A 25883-nucleotide genomic window follows, 5' to 3' on the forward strand; every position below is an offset into this window, starting at 1 on the left:
AGCTGTCATTTCCTAAAAAGTCATAGGGTAACTTCCTTAAAAGGGAGTTACAGGAGCATGCTATAAAAGAAGGTGTGCAGTTGGTTTTAGTTTAATCACATTTGAATTGGTGAAAATTAGCTTAAAAAAATCACGACCACCAGTTTTTGCAGTGTAGTTCTACAGTCATGGGCCCCGTCCCTGTGAGATACTTCTACTAATATACACTGAGTGGACATGTAAGTTTGTCACGTATGCAGGTATGTATGCATCTATTGACCTGTGAGCACAAATGCATACGTGTTCATTTCTGGGTATCTGTGTGTGGATGCGCACATTAACGCACGTCCGTGTAAGTATGTGTGTGTGTGTGTAATTGCAATGGGCCCCCAGAGCTGGGCCCCCCACAGTTTCCAGCGGGATTGTGGGTAGTTGGGAGAGGGTTTGGATTCTGGCTTTGTCTGTCTCTGTGTGCTGACATCACTGTGCTGATGGCACCAAATCCCTGTTCTACTGCACGCAGCACTTTCTATACAAAACACAAATACAAACACACATTCTCACACATGCGGACACATGGTACAAGTAATGCCAACTTAGCCAAAAAAAAAAAAGAAAAAAAATGCGCTCTCTTTTTGACACACATCCAGACATCCATGATGCGGTTATGCCATCATACCGTGAGCTTTTTAGCAGATATTTGACGCTGTCGTCGACCTGTAGATTTTTATAAAGCAATGACAGCTTGTTTTCGAACGAATGATCACCAAACTGACATTCAGTCACCAGTTAAAGATAAATTTCAATAATTCCTTAAAGTTTTCCACACTGACTTTTTCAGATTCCTCCAAGACAACATTAAAACATGCACGCACAAGGATATTATGATATCCATGGTATTTACATGTTTTCCTACATACTGAGTATTTCACTGTTTCCTCTCAGCTGCAGTATTTCCATCTATGTCAGCCATTAGGCTGCTGTGCCACACACGAGTCTATTTGCTTCTAAGCTCAACTATCTGACTGCGTCTTTACATAGCCTGGTTAAATATTAACTGAGAGCCTTTCTCTTCCCTCTAGTGCTGTCTTTGGTATGTATGCAGCTAGCAGGAGGGCGGGAGGCGTCGGGTAATGAGGGTGACAACACTTCCCCCTCAGCCTAGAGGAAATTGGTACTCCATTTTTTTTTTAAATATATCGCTAAATAGTTTATTGGTTGCTTTTATTTGTTCCATAGAGAGAAACGAGGCCAGCGTCAACGTGCCAGAAAAAAGTGTTTACCAGGGGAAAAAAGTTCCAAGGTGATAAATGATGATACCAAACAGGATGCCTTGAGATTTCAGCTGAGAGTCTGAAGCTGCAGCAGGATGAGTTCTTCTCAAATGGGAAGAAATGTTACATTTTAATGCATTCAATGTGTTGATATGAACATATTTAAGAAAACAAAAGAGAACTGGAGCTATGATTCCGAAAGATCCCATTGTGAATTTGTTTTCCATTTCATTCTTGGATAGGGATACAGTGTCTTGCTCAAGGGACACTTCAGGGTAGCAGCTGTCTGCTGACGCAGTTTCACCCTACATCCTCTGTTTGAATAGCAGTCTCTAAAAACCACTCATCCTGCTTGATGCCCTCGTGTGGTTTTGTACTTTGCAGGTCATACAAGGGCTTAATATCTACACAGAGAAATACAACGAGAAAAAAAAGCATGAACATCAAGCACACACACACATGCACACACTGCTCCTAAGAACCCCAGAAAGCGATTGGGATGGACCCAGCACTCAGAGCCACTCAAAGCCAATCAAAGCTGATGATAGCACAGACGTTTATACTATCCATCAATCCACTGCCTCTCTCTCTCTCTCTCACACACACACACACACACTCACACACACACACACACACACACACACACACACACACAGACACACAGACACACACACACACACAAACATTTTTGAAAACTGCCTTCTTCAAGTGATCTCCATCCACATATCACTGAGGAGGTAAAGGGTTATCATGGTAACGGAAAAAATGTGAGCACAATGATGCCAATGGTGCATTTGTACTACCGGAGAAGTGAAAGACTAACTCATAAAAGATTTATCAAACATTCATTTGGCAGGGTGAGCTTTTTGCGGAGATGCTGGCTTACAGGTGAAACACAATGTCCTGAAGTGTTTAGGTGAATTCTGAATATATCAGAGGAAGGCTCTGCGCTCTGTCCTCTGATGAACAGTGGGTGAAATGTATTTGTAAAAGAAACTCAAAGTGAGTAGATGGGTTGAAACCTGGGTTGCCATTCTCTACATGTGACGCACGGGGAATCTGATTAGCGCTGAAGTCATAGTTTTACTGAGTTTTAATGTGCTGCTGTTCATAAGGCACTGTGGAAAAGAAAAAGTGAAGAGGACTCAAACTATCAAGGCAACACGGTTCAGTTCCTTTTAGTGTTGTTGACTTTACTTTGATTTTAGACAATACTTCTGGGAACCTGAATGTCCTCGCTCACCTAATTACTCTCTTGAGGTTAATAATAAAATCCTTGCTCAGCGGCATGTATTTCTATGTTCCCTGAGCCTGGGTTTGTGTTTCCTTCAGGAAAACTGGTGATGTTTAATTTGTTGGGTAAATGTGATAAGCACTACACCGACACACTGCTACAAGACACTCTTCTTTTATAAATAAATTATATTATGTCCCCATAAACGTATGTAAGGAATACTGAATAAAAAATTGAATAGAACACAGGAGCATTTTTTAATCTGCAAAACAATACATGGTTCTGAAGAGATAAACGTCTTCCTGCCTGGTGTTGATTACAGTAACATATGTGTGTTATACGATATAGATGCAGTCTACAGTTACACCTGAGCTTCAGCTGCTTTAGGAAATATTTTCCAATAAAATTAAAAATCACTGCATTTCTGAAAACGACTAGCCTTTGACGTAAGCTCACAAGATATTTTGTTGCTGCTGTCACATCTTTAATCTTTAAAGATAATCAAATGATAGCTGTCTTTTTCTTTGTTCTTTATGAGGATAAAACTTACATGCAGATGATTAATATACTGACAAGTTTGTTTTGTTGAATGTCCATATATGTTTACTTTATTCTTTTAAAAGTTTAAAATCAACTTCTCTATCTATATCGATCTGTCTAGCTGTCCATTTCTACAGACTCACTTGATTTGACTCATTTAATGCTGCACTTTAGATTTCTCGCTCACAAAGAAGCAGTTTACTCTGGGTTTATTTAAACTGGTGGAAAAACAGTCTTATTAATGAGCTAAATCTTATTAATTGCACTCATTTCAAAGAACCTTGAATGATGAATGGGCTGTTTTATTTCATACAAAAAGTTTAATTTTTAGTTGTCCCTTTCCAAAAGTTGTTTAGTCTCATGATTCAAGGTTTTCTACATGAGGGTTAAAAAGTCTACTTCAATTTTTTTTATTTTGTAAAATCTGATAAACAAAATCATAGTTTTTTTTATGATTTTGGGAAAAAAAGAATCTACTTTACACCAAAAAAACATGTCATAATTTTAAAGCTGACAGTTTTTGAAGACTTTACAGATTTAAGAGTTTAAAATGTCCCAAATTTGAATATGATCAAATATTAGTTGGTAAAAATTTACTCAAGGCACACTTTTCCTTCATACATATTAGTTAGTAATGTCTATCTGTTTTCTTTTACAAAAGAAAATGCACATATAGAGAATTCACTTCCAGGTTAACCTGTTTTTCTTCAAAATATTTCAGAAATGCTGTATTAATCACATCAGAACAATTAAAGGGTAACTTTTTTGTTTCAGTCAAAAAAGGATGGATGGATGTGAGACACAGATAATCTAACAAACAGCAGACACTCACGCAGTGCGCACATCTGCCTTCATCTGCCTTAAACCAAATTTCACAACATGTGAAAACCTTGTAATAAACTTTTAATGACCACTCCGAGCACACAGCCCGTCCTTTGAGTGCTGCTTCTCTTTCTCTCACCCACGCACACACACAGAAGGTCCTGTCAGGGCTAACTAAGCGCAGTGGCGGGCAAGGCAGCATTTGGATTGGCTGGACAGGGGTTACCGGGGGTTACGGTGGATTTGGTGGACCACCTGCTGAGCCTCAGCCGCCAACTGACTAAAAACATTTACATCAGAAACCACCCAGGATAGGGAAAGAGAAAGAGAGGGGAAAGAAAAAAAAAGAAAGTAAAACTAAGAGACGGAGGAAGTTGAGACAAGAAAGAAGCACTATTCATGGAAACTTTACTCGTCATCTGCTCAGTTAACCTGACTCATCTCTTGTTTTTACAGATGACTGTTGTGCCACAAGAGAATAAATCAGTTTATCGCGCACAGCGCAGGTTCCAGTAGCGGTTGTTTAACTAATACCGATTCAGCTTTACAACCTGTTCACTCACTTGTGTTTTACAATAGTTTTTTATGAGGAGTCCGAACCTGCAGCGGCAGTGTGGAAGCAGTCGAGGGCTTCTGCGCCTGCTCGGAGGGCAAGCATTTGTCTGAGACTGATGGGCTGAAACTCTTGCCCAATAGCCAGATTGTTTAAGGTGTGAGTGGACACACTGCCAGAGCTGTTAGTGTGCACGGGAAGACTTTGGCTTACAGTCAACGGGACAACAAAGTTTCATTGACAAGGCTTTGGTGACCGTTGAGCCTCGGTGGGCCAGAATTAATGGTTTTGTTTTTTGGGGGTGGTGTCTGTATGCTGCTAGTACTGTACCAGCTCCTCTGATACGTGGACGGGGAAGACCTGAGCTTTAACAGCTTTAGATGCACTTTTATTTTTCCTGTCATTACAATGTTGGTACTTTTCAACAAGTTAGGACATCAAAATCCGCTGTCAGGTAAAATTTCCTTCATAAAAAAGAGAAGGATAAGAGATGAAAGCAGACACTTTCTCTATGTTTACTCCCTTCGATTTCTTCCACTTTTCAGACGTAAAAGCTTTGAAACACCCATTAGCATAAATCAGCATCGAGGTGTGGGTTTGCTGATCATCATACTAAAGGACTGAAAGTGATTGAAGTCAGTGAGCTGCAGAAAATCCCAGCACAACAATGTCCGATATCACTCATAATCAGCTTAATTTCGATCCGAGAAATCTCTAAAAGTTCTGACACCACAACTGTTTTAGTAGCAGAGCTTTGCAGTGGCCCTTGCCCCTCCAAATACATCAATTCCCCCTCCGGATCCCCTCATGTATGAGGGCCCAGGCCCATACAGGGGTCCCCTCAACACCCCTACTCTGTCTCTGGCTCTGTGTGTGTCGGTGTGTGTGTGGTTGGGGAGGGGGGTTAGTCTGACCCGCAAACTGACCTCCTCAAACTTCAAACTGAATACTTCTGGCAGTTACCACGACGACAGAGCTCTCCAAGCCTTATCCTACTTACCGAGACGAGACGAGGAGCGAGGAAGAGGTGGGAGGAAGGAGAGCAGGAGCGAGGGAGGTAAAGAAAGAGAAGAGCGACAGAGAGAGAGAGAGAGAGCGGTGTGGACAGAGAGAAAGATACTGGTGGGGGGGTGGGGGGAGGCAAAGAGGGAGGCAGGGAGGACAGCCAGGCAGAAAGCGAGAGTTGCTGCTGTTGCATCTCTGTGTTTTTCATGAGTAGACAGTTTACTGGGAGATTATTCACAGTCTGGTATTTAGCCTTATTAGGCCACTGCTCCCAATGCAGACTTCCCTCCCATCCACTGCCACATTGGAGCTTTTTTTATATATTTATTTGCTTGTTTCACATTTCCTTCACCTTTGTGTACATTCAACTTTTAGTAAATGCACATTTTGCACTTTTTTTTCCCTCTTTAAATGGAAGAAATAATTCCGGGTGGCTTGTGCGGGGATCTGGAAGGAAAAGTCCTGTTGGTTTTCATTGGATAGCGTTAGGCAGTTGGAGTGCTCCCAGAGCTTGGGGAGAAAAAAAAGCGACTGATTGAATTGTCAGAACAAAAGATGAACGGGTTTGTCAAAGGCACACGTTTGTGTAAACAAAACCTGGAAGAGTAACTTTCAGGAAGCATTGTGCTGAGATAAATCCAATCACAGAGCCTGATAGGCTACAGCAAAAGGTTTAAATCAGTCCAGCTGCAGATTGTGGATCACGGTTGTTAAATGATTGCTTAATTAGAGGCAGTAACCTTTGTAATCAAGGTTAAAACACTTAATACAGTTGGGGAGAGGTTTTGGTTTAAAAAAAAATGTATCATGACAATAAGTGGGCAGGTTTCTCTCTACCGGTCGACACTTTGACACTTTCCTAGTCCAGTCCACAGTTACAGAGTTGTTCGAGCATCTATCCCAGCTAACGGGGGAAAGCGACCAATAACAACCGGGGAAAAAATAAAAGCTCTTTCTTACTCTTCTTGTGACTAATTTCAGTGCAGATAGTGCACTTAATTTATAGCCACTACATCGTGTAATCAACATTTCTTTTAATTTACTACCCATCCACGCAACAACCACGACCTCCTTCATCTGAGGACTGTGACTGTAAATGGACTGGCACTTACATGCTGCCTTTCTACTCAGTTGAGTGCTCAAGGCGCTTTCTTCTGCAGGTCTCAGTCACTCGTGCAATCACCCAATCGCGCAAACATTCACGCAGTTGCATCAGGAACAACTCAGCTTTCCCGAAGACACTTTGGCACACGGGCTGAAGGAGATTATGAGGAGTCGGGCATCGATCCACCGACCAGACAACTCGCTCTCCCACCTGAGCCACACTGTTTGTTTTTTTAAAGGAAAGCATCTATGCCAGTTTTTGTTGATGATCCAAAAGTTGGAAATAAGCAGGTTAATTAAAAATAATAATGATAATAATAATGCAGTGTTAAATTTGCCACAGCTCTAATTTGTGCCTCTGAATGGCTTCTTCTCCATAGCAACCACATCCAAGGCTGATAGATATTGTAGTATTTCAAGCAATCGGGCATACTAAAGTAAATGGAAGAAAGTTGAAATAGTAGCCTTTATATGAATGCATAATACTTTTAACTATTCGAGACTCTTCCACGCTTCTTTGTTTGGGAGCACTGAAGACTGGACTGCTGAAAACGATGTATGGATTAGCACCTCCTTCTGCTTTTTTACTGTTATTGGATAATTTGCCGTTACTTTGCAATTTCTAATACGCGCATTGATCGGCACATTTGAACTTTTTCAGGCTACGCTTCTTCACATGCTTTAACCATCTTAGTAGGCAACAATTTATTGCTAATGGCTTCCTTAAAGTCACCTCCCTCCTACTGTTTAAATATCTTATAAGCTCATTAAGAAGCACAGCCAGAGGGTTCCTGCCCATCGAGTCTCAAACAAAAGTCCTGGTAACTGGACTGTGTCTGATTTAGACAGTAATAGTGAAAGAATGACAGACAGAGGCAAAGCAATGAGGCCTGTCACGATTTTATGTGTGTGCAACTGTAAATGTTTGACGGCATGCGTATGCCTTGAGAAAAGCAATTCAGGAGAGATGAAAATCAATAGTCTGGGTGTTTGTGTCCCCGGGCTTGCTGTCACTCACGCGCCCTAATATTAAGGCGATTGATCCATCTTTGCCTTAATCTGTGCTCAACAGCTTCACCTGGCTCTTTCCCAGGGCGACACAGTCTACAAAGACACTCAAAACTCTCAGTAATGGGACAGCCGGCCCTGCTTCTCCATCCTGCTGTCTGGTTTCTTCTCTCTTGCCCTGTCCTCACTTTTTATAGCCACTCATGTCTCTTCTTGTATTCCCCTGATTTATTTTGCATCTTTTTTATCCTATCACATTAAATATAGCTGCTACACATTGCCCAGGCTGACCTGTCTTGTCCTTCCTTGTCCTGCCAAGTCCATCCCAGTCTTGTCCCATCCTTTCTTTTGCTGTCCTAAATTCCAGCTATCCTCCTCCCTTCCTGTCATGCCTCTCATGCGTACAGTGATTGTGGAATCCTAAAAGTCCTTTTGATAGGAAATTGAAATTTTGACTGTGAAACAAACATCACTACATTATCACTACATTGCAATGCCACCGTGTCATCATGACTTAATCTGCGCTTGTTTAGAAGTCACTGTAGTGATGATCTCAACATCGAAAATGAACAGCATAATCTTTTAAGTGTGTCCTGTGGGACACAGTGGGGTAGAGGATGATGTTCACATTAAAGCAGCGGCTGTGAACATAAACCGCAGGCTGTCTGGGCTAACAGTCCGAAACGCTCCCTCGGGGCGGCGCTGTACGTTTGAGCTCCGTCAGTCTGTAAATCGGTAAATGATCCCGGCTGTCATTTAATCAATATGAACAGGGAGCAGCTGTCGCACATCATCGACTCCCCTGGGGGCCGTTGTTGAGACGCAGCACTAAAAGAGAACGTGTGTGAATGCAGTGTGTGTGTGTGTGTGTGTGTGTGTGTGTGTGTGGGTGTGTGTGGGTGTGTGTGTGTGTCGGATCCATTTTTCACAGGTATTTATTGTGACAAGCAGTGTAGCTGCAGAGCATCCTCTGGCTTCTCAGGGTTATATGGTCAGTGCAAAGAGGGTACTGGCTGTTAATGAATTTTGCCCTGAAGGAACAAATTTAGTGATTTGCTGATGGAAATCGACTGCCAGCCCTTTTGAAAATTAATTGTTAGTTCATCTTCTCATGTTTTATTTTATTTCCCTATAAAGACAATATCTGGAGTCATTACTGGATTCAAAATATTGTAAATGTCTTTACAATATTTTCAGTGTTGCCGTTCATTTTTTTTAATCCGCTTTTTTACTTCACATTTTAAAGACTGAACAAGTTTACAGTGTAAACATAAGGTCTCTTTGATTTGTAGTGATTTTTTTGTGCCACGAGTTTAACAGAAATATGATTTCAACCACTTTCTCCTTGCAGGGACTCTGAGAGACAACAAAGCCGGTAACAGGAAAGATTTCTGGATGTTATATATATTTTTTTTTTTTCGGGGGTGGGGGGGGTCCCTCTCTCTTTCTCTCTCCTTTCCTTTCACCGCCTCTCCTTTCCACTTTCCTCCTTTCCTTTTCTCTCCTCTTGCCTCCTCTCCTCTTCTAACGTGAGACAGTGAAATCTCATCCAGCCACTCTGCCTGCCCTTACAGCCAGCAGGGAGGGACATGTCATTTCATTTGTGTGCATGTGTGTGTGCGTGTGTGTCCCTTTACTGTGCAACACACAATGACGAGAGCACAGGGAGGAGGCAGGTTGTGTGTATGTGTGTGTGTGTGTGTGTGTGTGTGTGTGTGTGTGTGTGTTGGGGGGGGGGGGGGGTGACAGGGCTCTGATCTCTCAGATAGGGAGATAGCCACCTGATTCAAATGGCTCGCTTGTTCCCGGCAGTCACTTGATCGGCGTGTGAACTGACTCCTCGCTTATTTACAATCAAATGCTGCAGCACTGACCTGCCCAACCCCACCTATTGCAGACATCTCTCTCTCCCTCTCTCTCTTTCTCTCTCTCACTTTCTGCCCTATATTTGCCATGTCCCTCTCCCTCCCTCCCTCCCTCACGCACACCCACCCACACACATACAGGTGTACTCATAAACCTGTGATGGAAACTTCCAGCAATGAGCTGCACTGTAATGATCATGCAATCTTTTGAAATATGAGCTCGAGTAAAGGGGGGTGGGTTGAGATTATTTTTTCATATTAATACATTTATCATATTTAATGCTTCAGTGTACAAGAAGATTTTTTGTTTTGATTTTTTTTTTTTTCTGGAAAATATACGCCGGCACTATCAGTGAAGCAAATCATAATAAATGAACAACTGTAGTAAAAAAAAATGTCGGTATTGTAGACTAACAGTGCACAATGAACACTTTAAAGCTCAAATATATCTGTGTGCACAGTTACATTAAGGGACACACTTTCTTCAGCTACAGAACTACGGCTCCCTAGAGAGAAATGCTTTTCCTGATTGGATAAAAAGAAGATGAAGAGCATATAGCATGTTACACTAAAGCCTGGTTTCTAAGTCCGTATCTTTATGGATGAAATGAGAAACTAGGATGAATTGAGGTAAATATAATCAAAGACAAGTTGACATCTTTTTTCTTAACAACAAATTTTCAGAAATAATTAATGTTTTGATATCATCATTAGTAGAGCTGATTTCTATATTTTTATAATCATTACAGTAATCTTAGTTTCTTCCTGTTTAGTGTGCGTGCTTTGCTACAAGAAGCAGCAAGACTCTAATCTAATCCAGTCCAATCTGAGCTAATCTGCACCCACTTGTGAGATAAAACAGAAGATTTTGCTGCACATCCACTACAGATCTGCAGACGGGATTTCAGACCTCGCTGAGTGACTTTTAAAGGTAGAAGAATGAAAACAGCGAATTAAAACACCATCTGAAACATTTAACGTGTAGAAAATAATAACCCCGCCCACCATGACAACCCCCAGTCTCAAATTCTTGTGAGTCTGAGAGAAACAACTTCAGTCTACTGCATCTGCTTGCCCATCCGTCCATCCGTCCGTCTGTCTGTAACTGTCCTGTCTGATTATCTCTCCCAGTTGGCCCCGAGGGGACACCCACACTGAAAGAGGCCACTCTTCCATTCAACAACAGCTTCTGTCAGAGAGACGAAGAGAGGGAGACCTCAGAGTCACCAGCTCCAGAATAGCCTGATAGTGACTGATGCAATCAATCGAAATCTACACTACAGTCCGCACCATCGTCCAGCGAGCCAGATTTTACGCATAATAAAAGGAAATTGCGCTCGCTCGGAGCTGAGTAAATGCAGAAATTTTAAAGAGGGAAGGCTCCATGCCACGCCGTGTTCGCCTTCCTTTAAGACTCTATGTTTTCAATTCTTGAAAAAAAGGGGGAGAAAACACTAGTAGGCTTTTGTTTTGGGCCAAATAAAGAGTCATAAATTCCCTGAACTCTGAACTGTCTGACAAATTTCAGTCAGTTTGAACCAGCACATTTGTAGCTTCTCTAGTTCCTTGCTTCAATGCAAAATGTTTAAACTCACTAAGGATGCAAAGTGAGGGTCAGATAAATAATTCAATACTGGAAGAGTTCCACGTGACAGGAAGTAATCTGCGTGTCGACACGAGTTATCAAAACAGTATCGCCGCAAATCAAAATGCGCCTGCTGCTGCTGAGGCCCAAACCATAAAACCATTTGGCAAATGACACATGGAGGATGTTTTCAGCCTTTATCTGATAGTTAGAGACCAGAGAAAATAAGGGGAAAGTGAGGGAAGACAGAAGCGGGCCCTATGTGTATGTATACACTGCGCTTTTAGCATAGGAAAGTGTCGTGCTGATATCTCAGCAGGCTTTCAGGAACTGCACCATCTCTGTGACATGTTGTAAAACAAGTCTAACCTTAAAAAACCCCATATGAACACATTTTCTTCCAAGTATTCCTTAAAAACGAAAACCAGTGTTGACTGATGACATGTGTCACAATCTCCACAACAATGACAGCAGAATCCCTCTGAAATTACACTGGTTTAATTAAATATTAGTAGCACTGGGTGGTAAAAGTTGTATATTTTGTTTAAAGTGTATAACAATGTTGTTAAAACTGTAGATACACTACTAAAAGGTGGCCCAGTTTAGAAACATCCATTCAAACACTATAAACAGACATGATCAAGCCTGTTTCACTTGTTTGGGTTTGGAAAAAGTGATCAGATTTCTCGTGTTTTTTCTGTCTGTACTGTTTGGATATTGTCCAGGTTTGATGTATGATTCTTCTTGGGTTTGAAAAGACTGAAGCCTGCTTTAATATTTATCATTTAAGAACTTTTTATAATCCATAAATAAGCAAAAAAGAAATAGGTAAAAAGCTCAGTTTGAGAAAAACAAAAAGGCTAGATTTTTTTCTTTTTTTTAAGACTGTGCGTCTATGCTTTTATTTTGAAAAGCAACCTTTTTTTTTTTTTTAGACCAGATGAGCTAACTGCGTTGGACCAGTCTGCAAAATATCAGACTGTTTTAAATATATTTTATCTGTTCTAGAACGGTCTTCATAATTGGTGTATGCTCTTTATTATCATTTGGCCGGACCTTCTGCTGTACTAAAACACTAAAACCACACCTTTTCACCCATTTAGCCCCACTTTTTTTTTCTCAGCAAGCATTTCTAGATGTGTCATATTCTAAAATAGGACAGCACCCGCCGCCCCCTCCCGATTTAATGTGCGAGTGTAGTTGTTGGTCAACAGTTGGGTCGGGGGGCCAGGCAGAGGGAGGGGGGCCCGGGAACAATGGACTGTGCTGTTGTGCTGGACTCGGTGGAGAGAGAGGGAGAGAGTCGGGCTGATGACAGAGTGAAAGAGGTTAGTGTCTATGCTGGGAAATGAGACCAGAGGAGGGAGGGTGGTGGTGGTGGGGGTTCCTGTGTCTGTTGGCTTGTTAATGATGATTCAGTCCCATCAGCTCAACAGCCTTCTCTATCAAAGAGTCTCCGAATGCCTGCAAACCACCTCCAGCTATGGTGCCCCGACAGAAACAGACTCCTGACAGTAAACCTGTCAGCTACACTCATTCTAACATGAAACAATATGTCGCTGTCACACTCATCTTTGGCTTCATGTGCGCAAATCTGGTGCAGAAATTCAAATCAATCAAAATTTGTCTGCCACGTGTTTCCTGTGCAATCGGTATTTTATTGTTTGACTTTTAACAGTTTGGAAAATGAAGAGTGCCGAAAAAAAAGAAAAAAGAAAGAAATGCTTTCAAAACATCGGTTTTCTCCATGTGGAACAGAAATAAAGGGCTTGAGAGCTTCGGTGATGCTCTCGGCTGTGTAGACTAACGAACACTAAATGTATCCAAAGACTGACTCTGGGAGCAAAGAAATCGAGACCTCGGTTTCAAATTCGCCCTAATTCGAAAAGTGACGATGTCGAAAATCAAAAGTAAGACACCTCAGCCAAGTGGATCGAAACTTTCACCGGGGGGTGGTGGTGGCGGTCGGTGGGTGGGTGTGGTGGGTTATAATGAAAGAAAAAGCCAGTCACTGCAGCACAGATCGGCCCTTTCTGTGTCTCAGCAGAACACCCCACCCGTCCACTTTCCCTCTCCTCCCCCCCACCCCCCGGGTCTCCTTGAGTTGCCTGAGCCGGCCTTGGGGTGGCAGTCAGCCTAGAAACCCGCTCACGTTGTTCCAGACAAACGACATGCTGTGGGAGTCGGGAAATTGTCGCTCTGTTTTATAAAGTCTACAGAAGAAAATGCGTATTATTATTATTATTATAATTTTTTAAATTGAGATTATTGACTGAGTTACTACCTTTCTGCCTTTTAATCACTTCCGATGTCCACTCTTTATTTCTAATCGGAAATTGGGTGGACTTTCCCGACAAACTAGTATATGTATAGAATTCTTTAGTGCACGATCACCCCGCCCTCACCGGTCTCCTAATTTCCGGACAACAAAGGACCGACTTTCACTTGTAACTGCAGGAACGGACCTCACACCGGTCACCTGTTGCTCTAAAGAGACGAAAAAGCATAAATATGCGCGACACTGGTTTGATTAAGACACATTTGCGCACCGCCAGCATCACTAGCAGTGCTGAATCTCTGGCTTTCCTCTAATCGCTTTGATTTTTTTCCTTTCTTTTTTTTTTTTTTTAGCGATCATATAGCTCTTGAGTGAAACTCCTGAATTGGAGCTGCATTGTCCTCTCCCCAACAGCAGCCAGCAGGCTCAGCAGCCAGCACAGCCAGCCAAGCGTTTGACGTTATTAAATAATAAAGAGATGCTGATCTGGTAGCATTGTTGTGAAGGGAAAAGGCCAATTAGCATGCCGTTATACCGTCATTATGGCTGTATTAACTCGAATTAGTTATAAGACAATGTGCATTTTGATACTTGCATTTTTTATGTGTGTGTGTGTGTGTGTGTCTGTTTTTTATTTCTAGATTAGATTTTTAATGAGTGTATGACAGAAATGAAGACTGAAAGTAGAGCTACATTAAACCGGCATGCAAGGAAACAAAGATTAAAATAATTAAAGTTATACTTAATTATTAAATTCGATTCAATTATCCATATCTATCTATCTATCTATCTATCTCTCTCTCTCTCTCTCTCTCTCTCTCTCTCTCTATATATATATATATATGTATATATATATATATATATATATATATATATATGGAGTTTAGAATTCATTTCAAATATATTGTAAGTGGCCAGTGAACAGTAAAGATTTGTTTCCTCTAATGAGCCCTCTAATTTATCGACTCTACTCGTTTTTGTGGCAAAGCTCGGGTCCGTTTTAGCGCATCGCGCAGGAAAGGTTTCCTACCAGGCTACAGCAACCTGCGCCAGGCCTTATGTTGTTTTAGCCAGAGGGGAAAAAATATTCACATCCCTCTGTATCCATCCCTCTCCCAGCCTTCTTTCTCCTGGCTTCAGTTTTTATACAAGAAGCAAAATGAGGCGTATATGATCAGTTCCATGATCAGCTTTACTCAAGAAAATTCATTCGATCTGCAGCCCTTACATTATGTTCCACTGAGGTTCAGGAAGCCCGGGAGGCCTTTAAGCGAGGCCTGCAGCGCTAATTTCTAAAAGGCCTTAAAAAAGGAACAAAGTAAGTAGAGTGCAGGAGTAGGCTACATCACGTTTATGCAACCACGTGGGTGTGAAACACGAGTTTTACAAGTATCATTCGGGAACACGGAATGCAGATTTCGTAATGACATGCAGTTAGTGATGGATATTTAAAAAAGAGTTTAGGCACAATAGAAAATAAAGCAAAAAACCCCAACAACAACAACAACAATCAAGCAACTTTAATGTTACTGCAAACTGGAGTGAATTCCAAAGTTTTGTACGTGCGCGTTCACGGCCGATGGAGGACACGAAAAAAAAAACCGCGGACACCTGAGGCACCTCACGGTGAAACAGAGACACTGGTGTTTTGGTTGTGGGGATTTTTTCTTTGCTTTTTACTAAAGAGTCGTGATCCCCCTTCAAACTGTGCATGTCCTTAATGATGGCGCTCTATAAAGCTGTCAGCATCAATGAGCGGAGATGATAAACGGGAGCTGGAGCTACGAGAGTGACGGGGGTGGGGGAGGAGGGGGAGAAGTGGTGGGAGAGGGAGTGAGGGGTGGTGGTGGGTGGGGGCTGTCGCAGAGGCCTCGAGCCTCTGAGAATGCAGGCCGAGAGCAGCGCGAGGCTGATGGCATGCTGGTCTGTGTCAGTGTGTGGTCCTATTCACTGCAGTAGCGGGAGAGAGAGAGAGAGAGAGAGAGAGAGAGAGAGAGAACCCCTGCACCTGCGCTGGATCAGCAGGCTACTGGCTGCCATTCAGTCCCTCTGCGCTCCACACACACACACACGGGCAGCTGAAACACACGACAGCTCTCTGCTCTGACAGTTTTGCTATTCAACTCTTCTCTGCGCTGTGATGCAGGCAGAGATGTCAGGCAGCCTTAAAAAACAAAAAGACTTGAGGGATGCAGAATAACGACGCGACACGAGAGGAAGGATCTAAACAGGGCGTTTGGGATTATTTATAGAAGCGGTCCAATTTTTTTCACGTACCCCGGACCCGGCCCGAGAACAAGGGGATGCCGGGTTCGCCCTTATTTAGGAAACCGTGATCGTGCTCTGACCGACATTTAAACATGGCGTCAGTTACACAGACAGACAGAATGATAAAAACACACACAGATCCATGGCTGTTTGTTTTGTCTCATCACAGCTCGTTTATTACTAAACATGTTTCCCATTTAGTCTTGTGTCTGACTTTTGTTAAAATAATAACAATAAAAACAATAATAATTATTATTAATTATATAATAATAATAACGGTTTGGTTTCAAAGCCAGCGCGTGTACACTTGGTAGAGTTTTTATGTTGTAAAAAACCTGCAAGAAAAAAAAATCATACAGTGATTTTATGAAAACGGAGATAGACGCTTCACGTGCGGGTGACGTCACCCCCCCCCCCCCCTTGCCCCCTATTATTTGCGTGGTGGCGAAAAGGGAAAGTGGCTCTCGTGGGATTACAGGCCACTAAACTCGTTGTGTTTGCGTGTGTGTGCACGCGCGTTTGGTAGGTGGGTCATTTGACCTAATTAAATAATAAATAATAATATAATCTGAACACCAAACACGGGATTTGGATTTTGTCCAGCATAACTGACACGTCTGACTCGATCCATCGTTTCTTCATTTATTTACATTGAAATTCCAGCAGGCCTCGCTGAGCCAGTTTAATCTGAGCTCACTTCACAGCGTTTACACACGCCGGTTTCAAACTGCTCGGCTCCACTTTGATGTCCTGTTAGAAGCTGCGCTGCTTTTAGTTTTTATTTTTTACAGTCATTAATTTATATATTTTTAATTGCATTTAATAGAAACACCTTTGTAACGGAACACGTCAATATCGCGATATGGGCACAGACGCACACCAGGTTATCACAGATAACATCTGAGAGCTTATTGCTTTTCTTTTCTTTCTTTTTTTTTTAACCCGAGGCGTAAAAAAACAGGAGGCGCGCGCTTACCACCTGTTGCAGGCCAAATATCCTCGAGCTGGGGCAGCCAGACTCTGCACGCGAGGAACAGAAGGATGGGTGGGTGGATGGATGGATGGATGAACGGTCGGATGGGGGAGTAGATGGGTGAACGAAAGGATGAAGGGGAACACCTCAACCGGGCCTCCCAGCTTCAACCTACACGGGCCAAACAAAACACACCTGACTGCGTGAAGTGCAGCAAACATACATCTGAACACTGAGACGCGTTCAAAGCGCCCCCGTGGACTAAAAACACCACATGTGGGGTGTAACGTTTTAGGCAGGCCACTTAATTCCCGCTATCAGCTGTGCTGTTTGAACAGGAACGCCGGGCTCGGAGCTCAGAGTCTCTCAGACCAGCTCAGATTTTGGAAAGCACGCGGGGTTAAATGCGGGGCTAATATTTTTCTACCGAGATAGCGCGATATCAGTGTTTTCCGAGTGAACATTCACAGTGTCCTAGTTTGTGACTGCCTCGCTCACACAGAGAGCAAACCATTTACAGAAGGGTTACAAACAAAAAAAAATGGCTGGGTAGGTGGGGCAGTAATAGAAAATAGGAGCATTAATATAATAATATAATAAAAGCTGCCCACGGCCTCAAGTCAAGCATCCTGTGTCCACATGGAAGTCTTTACCAGTCAGCCACAGGTCTTATGACACGCCACAGAAAATATAAGTTGCCCATCGAGCATGTTTGGTGTTCTTTGCCTTTTAAAGGTTTTTACTCTCCATCACATCAAAGGTGCCACGCTCAGCCGGGAAAAAAAAAGATCATTTTGCGGGGCCCTGTGGGCCTGCAGGGGCCCACGGCGCTCCTGGAAACATAACGGGAGATTTTTACGCGTCTGTTGTTGTTTTTTTAAGCTGGAATTAATAAATTAATAAAACAAATTGTTTATCACCAGCGCTCTCGGCTATTACAACCGATTCAACTGTTTACATCAATAATTAATGGGACTCCCAACGATCCCCTGACCTGCCCAAGGTCCGATTAGGAGGAAGGAGAGAGGGAGGGAGATGGAGAAGTGGACGGATGAATACCGAGGGGCCTCTTCATCTGCCGCTCCCCCGGGACACAGCCTGCAAGACACAACGGCCCAATGCGCGCGCGCACACACAGACACACACTTCCCCCACAGATTTAAAACCGTTAGTTAAATTCAGGGCGAGCTGTTAGCTCATCATAAGGATCATCGTTATTATTATTATGATTGGGGGGAATCCGCCTGGTTGGCAGAAAGGTGCATGGGTGGATTATTTTGGAGTCTGTTCTGTATGCGTTTGTTTTTTTGTTTTTTGTTTTTGTTTATTAAGGCAGAGGGTGGATGAGGGTGGATGGTGGTGGTGGTGTGCAGCAAGTCACCGGAGAGCTTGAACCATGAGAAGCGGGGTTAACGGGAAACAGCAGGGCCCGTTTGATTAAACATTAAATTAAAATGACCACACTCGAGTATCGGCGTGGAGCTATTGCACGGCCGAGGAAAAAGCATCCCGGCCAGGCTCCCTTCAAGAGGGCTCCACCTTCAATTTCCACCTAATTGGTCTATTTCAGCCTGATAAGCCAGCTCCATGTTTTGAAAGGAGCGAGAGAAACACAGAGAAAGCTTCCAAAACTAACAGATATTATTGTTGCTGTTATTATTATTATCATTAGTATTATCATTATTATTGGATAAACTCAATGAACGAGAGGAAATAAAGCCGGAACTCAAAGGCTTAAGCTGCTGAAAATACTCCTTAACAAACACAAAAAACACTGCAACACGGAGTCAGCAGACAATAAAAATCCACGGATGACACACATTCTCTTCTCTAATCTAAAATAACCTGGAATCAGATCTGCGCCTGGCATTAGCGCTCCTGCATGATCAGTCATCTATCAGCCTTACAAAAGAAGGCCCAGTAATCCAAGAAGTACAAAAGAAAGAAAGGGAAAAATGTAGTTTGTATATTAGATTTTTAAAAAGAGAAAGAAAAAATATCAAACTGTAAACCGGCTCTTAATAGCAATAATTATAAAAGAGGAGAAATGACAGTCTATACCTGGGGATGATGGATATTTTGGTGGAAAAATCTTCCCCCCACTTTTTAGGAAACAGGCAACAAACTTTGGACTTGATGTGGCCATCCGCAGGAACTAGAAAATAGAAACGTGGTTAACCACGACGCACAGTTATTTGTGGACTTTAAAGGAGGCACGTCGCCCCAAAGCTGTACTCGGTAAGCATTTAATAGAATACTAAGAATACTAGAATTTACAGTACACATTTAAAAGAAGACGAAGAAGACAGATGACAACTTAACATGTGATGACTGCCTGGCACACAACAACTACAACAAGATAAAGAAAACCCAGTGATGAATCAAATCAAAACTCAAACAATTTCAAGTATCCAAATTTCCAAAATTTATTCATTTCAAACTGCATATTGAAAAAAAAATATATACTCAGCTGAAATTGTAACTGTTATAAGGATGGTATTAGTTCCAGTATATATACATGGAGTGGTTGGCTGTTCTGCGTACAGGCCACAATTCTTAAAATACAACTACGGGAATGAAAAAAAAAACCCAAAACAAATTTTCTTCTTCTTGAAATAAAAACTTAAAATATCACAAGAAATATACAGAAATTGTACAAATCAATTAGAAAATAAAAAATAAAAAGTACAAGCGTCATATACCTCTAACAGATGAAAAGTGGGAGACGGAAATATAAATTAAGAACCTATATTTTAAGCTGCATTGAGAGGAAAAACAAAAAAGGCGTCGTTTTTTTAATATATATATATTTTTTTCCAAGAAATAAAATGTTTAGTAATGCTGCCTTTAAAAATGAAAACAACAACAACAACAACAAAAAGAGCAGTTTTACCTGCTTCGTTTCATGTCCCCTTTTTCTTTCCAGTGTTGTGAAGTGTTAAATGAGCTCCCATAAGAATTTCAGCTCTGCTATCTTTCACTTTTTTTGGGTTTTTTTTTATATTTTTATCTGCAGAACTGGCGTTGCTTTATATAAAACAGGAAAAAATGAAACAAATCGAAGGGAAAAAAAGAGAAATAGAAAAAGAAATATGCAACCTTTTGCAGTTTAACAAACAATTTTCGTCTGATTGTAATGTTTCTTTGATAAATACTGTACAAAAGGGTGATTGCAATAATAAAACATTTTTTTGATTGCGACTCCCACTTTCTAAAGTCTTCCAAACTTCATCCGTCAGTGAAAGGGGGTGGGGATGGTGGCTGTGGCGGTGGTGGGGGATCTCCTACCGTTCCTCTAGAGCTTCCTTAGAATAAAATGTGAGACAAAAAAAGACAAAATAAAAAGAGTCGTGTGTCCCTTTTTTCTTTTTCTTGGAGACTTCTATACAACTTTTCCCACCCCGAAATTTTTCTGTACAAAAATAGTCCAACGTTAAGTAGTCCACAGTTTCTCTTATAAAAGTTCTTTCTCTCTCTCTCTCCTTTTCTTTCTTGCTTTCATGTCTCTTACATGTGTGTTAACGGCAGCGTGCCGTTGATCGTCGTCCCGGGCACGGCGCTCTGGTAGTGCCCGGACATGTGTAGCCTGGTCTGGGCGGTCGGTTCGCTGACCTCCGCCCCGGGCAGGTACATGCTGATCATGTCTCTCAGATCCCCGCTTTGGCAGCCCGGGGCGGCCCGGTGGGATGACGAGGTGACGACGGGCGGGCTGGAGCTGCTGGACTCGGACTTCACCACCGAGGAGGGCCCCATGGAGCCCAGGGCGGTCATCCCTGGCGTGGTTTGCTGGGAATAGGACATGGAGTATGTCGGGGAGCCGTTCATATAGCTCTGGGAGCTGGTCATTGAGTTGTACTGCAGGGCGCTCATGTCGTAGCGGTGCATGGACTGCATCTGGCTCGGGTTGTGAGCGTTCAGCCCCGGGTGCTGGTAACCCAGCTGGTCCTGCATCATGCCGTAGCCCCCGTTGGTCCAGCCGTTCATGTGCGCGGCGTAGCTGTCCATGCGCTGGTTCACTCCGCCGCCCAGCCCGGCCCCGACACCGACACCGACCCCGGTCCCCATCCCGTTGCCTCCTGGAGCCAGCAGGCCACCGGGCAAGGTGTACTTGTCCTTCTTCATGAGGGTCTTGGTTTTCCGTCGGGGCCGGTATTTGTAATCCGGGTGCTCCTTCATGTGCAGGGCCCGCAGTCTCTTGGCTTCGTCGATGAAAGGTCTTTTTTCGCTCTCCGACAGGAGTTTCCACTCTGCGCCCAGCCTCTTACTTATCTCCGAGTTGTGCATTTTGGGGTTTTCTTGCGCCATCTTCCTCCTCTGTCCCCGGGACCACACCATGAAGGCGTTCATGGGTCTCTTGACCCGCTCGGGGCTGTTTTTCTGGTTGTTGCCGGTGCCGGACGTGTTGGTGTTGCCCGTGCCCCCCGTGTTGGTCTGGGGAGCTGGGGGCTTCAGTTCAGTCTCCATCATGTTATACATCGGGAACAGGTTTTTAATTTCAAAAAAGTTGAATCCCAGAAAAAAAAATGTTAAAAAAACAAAGAAGCCAAGAGAAAAACTCCAGCAGCCAGCGGAGCGGACAGTGAGGAGCGAGCAGGGCTGCAGCGAAAAGTTACCTGCCGGGATTTCTCTATGCAACTTTTCTCTGGACAAAAACAACAAGCATCAAGCCGCTTCTCTCCACACACACACACACACTCACGCATATACACACACACACGCACACACACAGAGACACGCACACACAGGCTCACGCACACACACAGACACTCGCTCTCTTTTCCTCTCTCCCTCTCAGCGCGCAGAGAGAGAGCCTTCTTCCAAAACAGCTCCCCGCTAATGTTGTGTCCACAAAACTTCTCCCGTCGCTTCTCCGAAAACGAGCGTCAACAAACCCGCACTTTTTTGCCTCTGTCCGCCCGAGCCGAGCCGTGACAACTCCGGATAGTTTGTGAAACAAGTTAATAGACAACCATTCATGCGACCGGGGGCTGTCAGCGTATAAATGGGTTCGACTCGGCCAATCAGAGCCGGCCTTTTTCCCAGCGACACGCCAATGGGAGACATTAATTAGCATAAAGGGGCGGAGTCTGCCTGCCCCAGACACACACACACAGAGCCACACACACATACACAGGGTGCCCATATGAGCCAATACCAAGTACATATTTACTATTTCCAGGCTGATGGGGATTTTTCTGTGGGAACATGTTAATGGGAGCAATTGATGATTATTTCCACACTTCATACTGAAAGAGAGCGTGATGCAGAAGCGAGAAAGTGGCTGCTTGCAAACTTTTAGACCCACACAGAAAGTTAAAGTTGGATTAAAAAACTAAAAAGAATAAATGACAGTATAAACGTTCAGGAAATGATTTTTAGAGCCTGTAGACTTTACTTCTAACAACAAATCCACAGCTGGGAGTCTATCAAACTATCAAACCCGTTCAGCATCATCTGTCCCTAAAGGTGGAGACAGCGTTTTGTTTCCGACACAAGCCACAGCCTGCGGGAGCTAACCCTCGGCCCCAAAATCGAAAAGTCACTCATTCTCCTCCGCTTACAACAATCGCCCACCAACACCACCACCCACATCCATCAGAACAAAAGCACAACAACACTTAAATAAACTTTGTTAGTTAACTCAAAGCATCGAATGACTGTGTGTGAGTGTCTGTGTGTGTGTGTGCGTATGAAGGAGGGAGGGCTGGGGGGTTATGAGCTGGTTTTTAGCGTTGAAAAGAGGAAAGGTAATCCAAGATGTTTCCCCCCCTTTTTGTCCCTTTTAGTGAAGTTGAATGCCAACACACAGAAGGCAGACGGGCTCATCTCAGCACAAATAAGCGCTTTTTTGTTTGGGATGTTGTCGCTACATCTGTCCGGACAAAGACCCTACTCCACGTCACTTCCACTGCGAGTGCTGCTGTTGTTGTTAGGGCTTTGTAGTGTGTGTGTAAGAGAGAGCGAGGGAGAGAGAGGGCGAAGTAAGGCCTTACCGGGGGACGCGAGGAGGGGGAGAAATAAAGGTGAGGAATATTTTAAGATAAAGTGTGTTTGCACAAAAGGCGCAGCTCATTCAGTGAGCCCGAACGAGCGTGTCAGCCAAATAAAGTGAGTGTGTGTGTGTGTGTGAGAGAGAGGGAGGGAGAGAGAGAGAGAGAGAGCGGCCTCCACCTGCTTCACCTCAGGCCGGATCAAACCGAAGCAGGCCGAGATTACTGTGTAGGGAAACACACGCCGTAGAGTGCGAAACTATCAGGCTTTAGAGTCTCTGGGAGGAAAAAAAGTTTTTGTTGTGGGGAGGGGTCTGTGCTGGAAGTGTTAGTTTCACTTGTTTTAGTTCTTTCTCCCCCCCCCCCCCCCCCCCCCGCTCAAACTGCATTTGAGGTGCCCAAAGCCTCTGTGCTGCGTGACACCAGTGCCGCCTAGTGGAGAACACGGGACCTACACGCGACTGCAAAACTTGTGGGGAGTAGAGGATGAGTTAGAAGTTCAGTTCAACGCCTAGGAAATGCTTTAAAAAGAGTCTAAAAACGTCAGTATTTTTTTTTATCACAAAAACCGCCCTTAGACAAAAATATATATATAATAAATATATTGTAATAAAAAAGCTCCGTAAAACCCGAGTCACCTGTCACACATCTCCTGGCCTGGATCGCTAAGCCAGAGAGTCACGATAATTAAAGAGAGATGAAGTCCAGACACCTGAAAGAATTCCGTTTCAACCAGATGAAATCCCAACTGAAAGTCAACATATCGGGCCTTATTATGACGATTTTCTGTTGTTTTTGTTTTTAATCATTTGATAATAAATAGAGGAGCGGATCCCCCACGCACCCACCCCTTCCCTCGTGCACTCATTATGCCGGCCCCCGGCAACCTTACATAAGATTCATCTTGTGCTTAAAAGGCTGCGAGAGGCGACACATGCAGCTCGGTCCATTCTAATGCAAGGTTGAAATGGGCCGCTCGGCTGCTATCTGCATCTGAGTGTGTTCAACCTACCTCTAATCTGCTTATGATAATAAAGGAACAGCGGGGCTCTGCGGTTCTCTGAAAGCAGGCCCCAGCCAGTCGGGAATGGCCCCATGCATCCGCAATCATCCTGAATTTGTTTAACAAAAAAAAAAGAAGAAGGAAAAAAAAGGGACAAACCAGTGGGGCGGCTCCCTCGGACCACATATAAGCCCCCATGGTATATTCACCAGGTTTGGGGTGAAAAACTGCAAACGCGCAGCGAGCCGTGGCGCTAAAAATGCTGTTTATGTGGTTGCACCAATTTAGGTGATGTAATCTCTGCAAGAGTATTTTTAAAAACAACAAGTATGAGTGGAAAATGATTCAAGTATCTCCTGTCAGAATCCTTCTACAGAGGATCTCAATGATCAGAGTTTACCGGTGACAATTTTCAAATGCAACACATGGCAAAATCTATGAAGGGATTTAATACTGTTACAGTGAAACAAAATAAAAAACACATTTGTTGTTTTAGGTGAAATAAACTTGTTTTTTTGTTTGTTTTTTGTTTGTTTTTTTTTGGCCACAAGGGCTAAAGAAGCAAACAAGAAATAATCTAAGCAGAATCTTCACGATAATAAATAACGCAAATAATACAAAATACAGGAAGATATTGTTTTCCACACACACACACACACACGCACACACACACACACACACACACACACACACACACACACACACACATAGTGATATATATATATGTATAATCAAGCAGGTTAAATATTTAAACACGGTTTGCTGTTGATTTTCTAAATGACAGAACTAAAAATGTCAAAGTGAATTAAATAAATTCGATTATATGGTGAAGCTTCTAAAGTTTAAAGACATTGCAAAACTGAACTGATGTCATTAAACATAAAAGACATCGAGGAATTATGAAAAAAAGAAGATACAATGTAAGAAAATGTGAAATGTAAGTAAAATGTAAACATGGATTTACTGTAAATTTATGGCGGTCCGAATACAGTAAGCACAGAGGCGCGTAAATTAAGCCTGTAAGTAACAACAGTAAGCCGGGGTTGGTTTGGAACACAGCTCAGAGCAAATACTATGATACTCGTGAGTTTTTAAAATAAAAAAATAGAACATATTTTTATACTTTTGTCAAGCTAAATCAATTTAAATAATTTTTAAATGTAAATGATTTTTGAGCTACACAAAAACCAAACCGGCCAACAACAACACAGACAGTCAGTCAAGCTCATGATTCCAGGCAGTGTCATTCCACAACACTGTTTTATACACACACACACTGACACACACACGCACACACCAACACGCACAGGGCTTCTCCACTCCGCCGCACTCCAACTTACTGCCAGTTTGGGAGTTGTCTTCCTCTCGTCTTGATTGGCAGAAATTAAACAAGTTGCCATGTCGCTCAGCCTCCTTCGTGTCTATCTCTCCCACCGCTGATGGAGCCTCAGCCTGTCCGGGGCAGAGCTCCAGTTGCCGGCACCCAGCCCGCACTTTCCGTTCGTTTCCCCCCCGACCCGAGCCACCAACCACCAACACCTGGTAGTCCGTGCGCTTTCGACCCGGCAGCCGGTGCGCTATTGTCGGCGTGCAGATCCCGGCGTGCAGCCCCGTCGTCTGTCTGAAGCTCTCCGCTGTCTCCTCTCCGCTAGCCCTGCAACAAGAAAAAGCCGTTTATGGCGACACACAATGTGAAAAGGGGGCCGATTTAAAAAGGAGAAGAATGCAAGCAAGAACAACAAAAGTCAGTTATAGCAAAGTCTGTGCCTCTCCTCTCCTATCTTCCACCCCCTAGCTTAGCCCACATAATGAGCAGGAAAAAGCTTTATATTTTGTTCACTGGGTATTCACAGATAATTTGAAGCCATTGTTTCTGCCACAGATGGTTCTTTTTAATACAATAACGGTGCTCTTTGTGAATAGCGAGCCCACAATAAAAATCTAAAGCGTCCTCCTGAATAACCATTTTGTTCTCTCTTGTATAGGCCGAACAAAAGCGCCAGTGAGGTAATGGCCTGCCTTATTGAAAGCCTCAGAATGGGGATTTGATAAAGATTTTTTTTCGCTCCTTTTTTCCTTCTTCTTCTTCTTTTTTTTTTTGCAAAGTACACGGCAATGTCAAAGAGAAACTGACACGGGATAAAAAGGAGGGGGAAAAAGGCTGGAAAAAGTGCTTGCATTTGCAGATTGCAAAGATATTATTATTATTATTATTATTATTATTATTATTATTATTATTATTATAACTGGATTATAACTGGCACAAGTCAGATGTGAGGGGTTGTGTTGCAGAGCTGCAGCAGAGCAGGTCAGGTGCAGGCATGTTCCTGTTTTTTTTTTCTTTTTTTTTCTTTACAATGGAGCTTAAATCCAGAATACATTAGCTTCCAGAGGTCTGCTGT

At 43.0% G+C, this 25883-nt stretch overlaps 2 protein-coding genes across 8 annotated transcripts in view; both read right to left on the reverse strand.

The window, feature by feature from the left end:
• LOC146498920 (uncharacterized) overlaps positions 1–25883 on the reverse strand; it is a 99881-nt gene that overhangs the window by 21058 nt on the left and 52940 nt on the right. For 4 of the 7 annotated variants that reach the window (XM_085136791.1, XM_085136790.1, XM_085136792.1 and 1 more), the window contains exon 2: positions 24822–25135. In XM_085136791.1, the coding sequence (XP_084992917.1) occupies positions 24822–25135 (314 nt within the window). Of the gene's footprint in view, positions 1–18549; positions 18644–24821; positions 25136–25883 lie in introns of all 7 variants that reach the window. The other 3 variants (XM_085136788.1, XM_085136787.1, XM_085136789.1) reach the window with 1 other exon arrangement.
• sox2 (SRY-box transcription factor 2) lies at positions 18890–24181 on the reverse strand. The gene has a single exon (XM_085136784.1). The coding sequence runs from the start codon at positions 20962–20964 to the stop codon at positions 19996–19998; it is 969 nt and encodes a 322-aa protein (XP_084992910.1). The 5' UTR covers positions 20965–24181; the 3' UTR covers positions 18890–19995.

This window comes from Neolamprologus multifasciatus, chromosome 17 (assembly GCF_963576455.1).
Source record: "Neolamprologus multifasciatus chromosome 17, fNeoMul1.2, whole genome shotgun sequence".
NCBI lineage: Eukaryota > Metazoa > Chordata > Actinopteri > Cichliformes > Cichlidae > Neolamprologus > Neolamprologus multifasciatus.

Coding starts and splice junctions, on each gene's coding strand:
- sox2 (XM_085136784.1), bottom strand. CDS start 20,964: ATGTATAACATGATGGAGACTGAACTGAAGCCCCCAGCTCCCCAGACC.